The sequence below is a fragment of the Nematostella vectensis genome, chromosome 12 (genome assembly GCF_932526225.1).
Source record: "Nematostella vectensis chromosome 12, jaNemVect1.1, whole genome shotgun sequence".
Classification (NCBI taxonomy): Eukaryota; Metazoa; Cnidaria; class Anthozoa; order Actiniaria; family Edwardsiidae; genus Nematostella; species Nematostella vectensis.
In genome coordinates, this window is record NC_064045.1 from 4176272 (window position 1) to 4182675 (window position 6404).

The following is a 6404-nucleotide window of genomic DNA, read 5'->3' on the forward strand; positions in this document are numbered from 1 at the left end:
ATTTGTCAAACTATCAAACTTAACTTACAACCATTTAGGAATATTGCTTACTTAATTTGAATTGTCGACTCAATTTGGACCATAGAGGTACCTCAATTTAGGTATAAACTTTTGTAATAAATTCCCTATTAACTCGATAATTAATAGGGTAATAGTGTTTTGAGGCTTAATTGTATTTTTGAGGCTCCTTCTCTGACACAGGAAGGAAAAGAAGAAGAAAAGTTAATCCAAATCCTTAAGATCAAAACTCTTCTCGTTAATTAAAACTTTATTGTAACACAACATAAATCTGTTATTTGTTTACACTTGACATAAGTAACGGGCTTTATATTAATACTTTGAAGTAAGGGTATTAAAAATAAATATTCTACTTTACTAAATAATCTATAGCCCAAACGCCTGCTCGCGCTAAAACTTGCGCAACAGAAAACATCGTACTATCTAATCCCGTTTCCAACCCTGCTGATAAGAGAATAAAATAATTTCCATTTCGTCCCCTCCCCCTAAAGTTTAAAAGTCTAGATTCGTAACATCTTACTGCAAGAGGCTTGAATAGGATTCTGGGATGGATGCGTGCGTGGTCATAAAATTGTACAGTATTTTGCCGCCCCACAGTTCTATAGGAGTGCAGCGTCACAACACAGGGTAACCATGAAAATAAAACTAATATGGTTAAAAACTTCATCTAAATAGCAGACAACTAAGCGTGTTCAATTCGCATATGAAATCCCTACAAGATAATTGCGCGATCCTGTCATCTGAGCCATCACTCTTGGTCATAGTCAGCGGCATGAATCAATACGCAGACTTTGACAGATCAGCGGTCACTACCATGGCGGCATGCACAAACTGACTCAGCTGTCTTCAAACTGCTGTTCGACGTCACATTTCATGAGTTTGATTGGCAAATCCTCCATATTAGGAAGTACGAACATGTTCTGCGAGAGATAAACAACGTTACTTCAGAAGAACGTGAATTTATGAAAGACCGCTTACGGTACTATAAAGTACATTAGAGGACTAAATAGACAAAGTGTTTCCATAAAGCTTAAAAAACAGCTAATATTTCACCCAATGGCTTTTGTGTACTCATTTAAAGTGCGAGCATCCCAATTTTCGTCACACTTTATTTTCGCGAATTTTTTAAAATCGCGAAATTCGCGAAATGAAAGTGACGCGAAAATAAAGTATAATATTAAGGTAGCATATTTGCTCGTCACGCTACTTGCGTGACATACCGTTAATAATGTGTTGAACCTCTCTTACCTTAAACTCCTGTTTGAGTTTCTTTTCTATCCAGTCTGTCACGTGAGTCAGTTTAACCTGTCGAGCACCAAGCTTTGGACGAGCAGATACGAACAACATTGGGTTGCCACGGAAACCATACCTATCAAGAGATTACAAATAAATAAACCATTGCAATACCCCACCCACACACTAACCAGAAATCCCCAGGGCCAGTTGCTAGAAGGGAGTGGTATGCTCATACAACCCGTCCTGAACACGGCCCTCACCTTAGCATGAACATATCCCAGCATGTTTAGTAGGCGACAGTAGTATGCTGATAAAGAGCCCCCTCCCTACTCCCCTGTCAGCCCTACCACTAACCCAAACTCAGCAGAGCTTTATTAAAGATAGCAGCGAGAAATTGATGGCAAGCATCCCAGTTTTTTGCCCTGGGCTTTCTTCAAGCACCACCCAGCCACCCTTACCCGAATTCACCAGAGGCTTTTGAAATGGGTACAGTATAGTGATGGCAAGCACCCACTCTTTGCTCTCCCCCCTCTAACCTAGCCTGAACTCCCCAGAGCTTGTTTGTAGGTGGCGGAGAAATGCTAGCTATGAGCATCCGCCCCTTACCCAAACTCGCCAGAGGATTTTGGTAGGTGTTTGCTATTAACTTCCCTCCCCCCTTACTGAAACTTACCAGAGCCTGTTAGTAGGTGGCGGAGGTATGTTGATAGCAAGAGTCCCCTTCACCGTTTGCACCTCAACGGACAGGATGATTGGCAAGTTAGAGAACTTCTCCGCTGCTGACTTTACAATCTTAGTCTCCGCAGCCTTCTTAACCCATTTGGACTTAGCAAGTCTCTCAATAACGCTTATAACCTTCCTTTTCGTGTTGGGTTTATTGTTAATGTTTCTTCTAATTGGACTGGATGGGCCACTACCAGGGGTAGGGCTCCCTGGCTCTGAGCGTGACATCTCATCTTCATTAGAGCTTTGTTTTTGGACAGGGCTGACACGACCTGTACTGTTCAACTCTATTGGAATGCTGTCTGACTTTGTTAAGGATTCTGATGAAATTTGGAATGAAGTCATGGAGTTGGATGAAGCTGCAAGGTTGCTTTCCTCGTGCAAGCTTTCTCGGTCACTGGAACTGTCTGTTGATCTAGACACCACAAATTCAGGTCTTGCTCGCATTGCATCAGGGGAGAGATCGGATTCTGTGCCAGAACTCAGTCTAATGTTAAACTCTTCCAAGTCAGACTCCGGGGATTCAAAATCAGAGTCACTCTCTGGTGGACTCTCTGAGGTCAAGGAAGCAGCATCTTCCTCAAGAATATCCTTTGAACGTTCCTCCTCTTCCATCATTTCATACTTACGTGAGAGTTCCGCCATTTCCAAATCTGCAGATATTTCCTTATTCTCTATTTCATTACCGAGATTCAGAAAGTAAGACAAGTAGCCATCAACATTGAGATAGGTTTCTAATGTGAACACTAGCCCTCCACTGTAAGTCACATCAAAATCAATCCATGTCCCACGCTCATCAAGCACTGGTAGGGAGACACGACTAATGATTGGTAGACTGTTTCCAAGTGATAAGTCTTTAATGCTAATATCCCTGATGAACTGAGGCTTGTGTAGTTTACTGAGCTTGTTCTGAAAGCGTTGAGTGATTTTGTCCGCCCAGTAACGATCCTGCCAGACATCCCAGAACACCCTTCCGAACAGCATGTTCACCCAGGACAACTGGACCTGCTGGCCTTCTCCTGATGTGTCTTCAATCACTGGCAACAGCTTAGCCATATAATGTGGGTAGCTACAGGATGGGCGAAGCAAGTAATCTAGGTCAGAGATGGTTTCTTCCTTGTTGGAAACCATCAATTTACTAAAGTACTGGTACCATTCCTCTTTCTCACGACCAGTGCGAGCAAACAAATACAGAATGCTAATATCCTCAAATGAAGTCTGACTTCGCATTTTCTGAAGAATTGACTTGCCATTGTCTTCAGTGATAACCTCTTTAATTTCCTCAGTCACCTTGCCTGGTTTGTCTAGCATCACCAGAAGAGGGTACTTTTTGCTCCAGATTCTCTTCTTAGTAATTGTTGGTGGAACAAGTGAGACTTTCCCGCCAGTTAGATCAAAGCTATCATGGCGATTGAAAGGTATACTAGCATTGTCATCTAAAGTTCTTGGATCTAACTTTTTATTTGGGTTGAGCTTTGGATGTGAGAGTGTTAGCTTGGTTCCTTTGAGTTGTGCAAACACTGGTGTTGTTTCTGACACAGTTGAAGGGTCATAGTCATAAGCTTTGTACATCCATCCCTAAGAAAAAAAATACACCAGTTGATATTATAAATCATACAACAACACTACAACAGTCAAGGCTCTATGAGCGCTCTCGAAAGTGACCAGCTTTGTTTGAAACCATAATTTCAAACCACCGTCTTGAGCTCTCGTAAGCTACCAGATCCGTTAACGACCAACCTTTTCAGCTCCCAAGAGTAGCCACTTACAAGAGTCTTTGACTATAAAATAAATGCACTTAAAGGGCTAGGAGTTCTTGTTGATTGGATGGAAAAAAATAGATCCCATTTTCTGGTGTGACTGTTTTTATAGTTGTCATGCAGCCTATGTGATAGCTTAAGTGTTATCAAATATCTTATTATGTGTTGAAATGGAAAGCAAAAGGAAAGCATAAAAAACAAGATAGTTTTTTTTTCAAATACTTACTGATATGAAAATCATAAAAATACTACATAGTCTATACATAATTTAACAGCTTGGAAAATTCATACTTATTCTATCAAAAGGAAACACAGTTGCATAGGAAACCACAATTCTAAGACAGTATTAAAAAAAAAACAGGGTTATCAAGTTTCTATGGATATACAAAATCAAGAAATGTGCCAAAAAATATAAGCTCCTTTGTTTTGTTTCATAGTTATAGTTATGGGAAGGTTTAAGGGCAAATAAGCCATTAAAAGTGGTCAACCTTTAAAGATATAGCAGAGCAAACAGTCAAATTGATAATTTACTTTCAACAAATGCTGTTGGTCAGACGATATCAATGCAACTATCAAATGCATACAGAGCAAATTTTATATTCACTCTTCTTGGGAGGCGAGAAAATCATATAATCAGTATTTCAGATAGTATACATGGGAATCTCACTATGAGTTCACAGTAAAACAATCAAGGTGAATCAATAAATTCCAAACAACCCGCTCTTGAAATGGAATACTTCAAACAATGATTTTCTTGTTTCTGTCGACAACTTTCCACTTTCACTAAGTGCAGAGCCAATAAAAAAAGTGACAGAAATGTAAAATGTGTCTTTGATGATTTTTCATGGATTTTATTTCAGAGATCAAGAGCTTACACACCACTGATAATATTCCCAGATGGTAAAAGCCTTACAGATGGCCTAGTGACTGGCAAAGACTAGATATCGATCACATATTTTGATGGAGTGTTTTTTCTCCGTCTGTCATTCGAAGTCTGACAGGAAAACACTTGAATGTTTTTTTTTTCTCACGCGAGGAAAAGAAAAAAAGGGTTAAAATTTAAAAAAATCAAAATCGTATTACATGAATAAAATCCAAAATAACGAATAAACAATTCCCAGGTCTTGCTTGAATATCTTTAAGGAGATCTCATTTCAATAAAAGATGCTATCATGTTTCACAGAACAGAATTTGAATGGGGAAAGTACAATTGAAAACGTGCAAGGAATATAATAATGTGATACAGTGCAAAGGCACGTTTGCGACTATTTGTACTGTACACATTTTTGATATGCTCTATGATCTTACCTTCAATTCTCGGGGCCGCAATAGAAGCCCAGGATCGATAGAAGTATAATCCCTTTTGGGAGCGTTTGCGATATGTCGGTTGTATTCTTTCAGTTCTCTTTCAAATCTCTCTTTCGCGGAGTCTTCTGGGCAGAGAATCCAGAGGACAACACAACCCACCAAATACGCTACTAGAAACCCAAAAACCATTCCATTCACAAACACGGGTGGTGTAGTAATAAAATATGTGTACGTCAGTAGAACTGAGACAGATAAAAGTGTGTAGTGTGGTTCATAGACATGGCTAGGAAGATCCGGAGACTCCAAAAAAATGTCTATATCTTCATAGTTCGATAATCTTGAAGGAGGAGATAACTCGGGCAAAGCATCTTGAAATTCCTCTTCTTCAACTTCTACGTTTTCTTTCACTGGATCTGTGGAACTGTCATCTTTTGCTGCTGCTAAAAGGGATGACAAGGAGATGGCTGGAGAGCACGATGCAGTAAGGCGCTCGGTTGCTTCTTGTGTGTGGCGATGCAGTCTGCGAAAGGGCGACGGTGAACGCGACCGTGAAGTAGACTCGCGATCTTTCTCCTTCAGGCTGAGATGGGTCTGTGAAGGTTGCGAACCCGTCGACCCAGCATCAGCCGTTTCCTCTTTCGCCTCATTCACTTTCGACGATTGAGTGGTATTCGCTTGTCGACCCTCACGTCGTAGAAAGCGCATGGCGCCACTCGAGTTTGGTCCTTTCTCCTTTTCAATCCTAAAATTCCCCGCACTTATCGGCCAACTCCTTTGCTTTACTACATGATTTTTTTCCGCGCCAATTGCGCTAATCGCCGCCTGTTTCAAACTTGCTTCCGAGCCGGCTTTAATTTGTTTAGATGTCTCCTCCAACTTGCTTCCAGGTCGTATGCAACTGTATGTCGTCACCGACGCGTTTTCACTCTCGCTACTTGTTATCGCAATTTCGTGGTTTTCACCGTCGCAATTTGCCTCAGCCTTACGCACAATCGAGATCTCTTCTTCGGAATCGGATTCCCTCTGAGCGTTGGTTGGATTATAGCGTATAGATATGGAAGCTAGTGCGTTCCGCAATCTCCCTGCACCGGTGTTTGCACCACTCGGAGGTTTACCGCCCGATCCTTGCCTCGGCAAAGGAGGACGTGGTGGCGGTTTTTTCTCACTCATTAAAAGTCCCGTATCTACCAGATGCAATATCTATTCAAATTGAGCAGCTGGGCGACCATAGGTTGTCAGAATTCGCCTATACACGCGATTATTACTCACTTATAGGGCACGAATCGAATCGGCTTGCACTTTTACATTGTTTTTGCTTGTGGGTGAGTCAGCGAGAACGACTTCCGTCTTGTCAGCGGT

The 6404-nt window shown here is 41.2% G+C and overlaps 1 protein-coding gene across 1 annotated transcript; it reads right to left on the reverse strand.

Annotated features, from left to right (window-relative positions):
• Positions 1–250: 250 nt before the first annotated feature.
• On the reverse strand, positions 251–6377 carry LOC5516901 (testis-expressed protein 2). Its single transcript, XM_032386835.2, has 4 exons — positions 5046–6377; positions 1928–3555; positions 1267–1387; positions 251–938 (listed from the first exon to the last, which is right to left on the reverse strand). The coding sequence occupies exons 1-4, from the start codon at positions 6213–6215 to the stop codon at positions 855–857; spliced, it is 3003 nt and encodes a 1000-aa protein (XP_032242726.2). The 5' UTR covers positions 6216–6377; the 3' UTR covers positions 251–854.
• Positions 6378–6404: the final 27 nt, after the last annotated feature.

Bases quoted from the DNA above. Each gene is read 5' to 3' on its own strand.
- LOC5516901 (XM_032386835.2), bottom strand. From the start codon at position 6,215: ATGAGTGAGAAAAAACCGCCACCACGTCCTCCTTTGCCGAGGCAAGGA. The intron at 3,556-5,045 runs GTAAGATCATAG...TTTTTTTCTTAG, and splicing joins TGCGGCCCCGAGAATTGAAG to GGATGGATGTACAAAGCTTA. The intron at 939-1,266 runs GTAAGAGAGGTT...TATCTCTCGCAG, and splicing joins AACTCAAACAGGAGTTTAAG to AACATGTTCGTACTTCCTAA.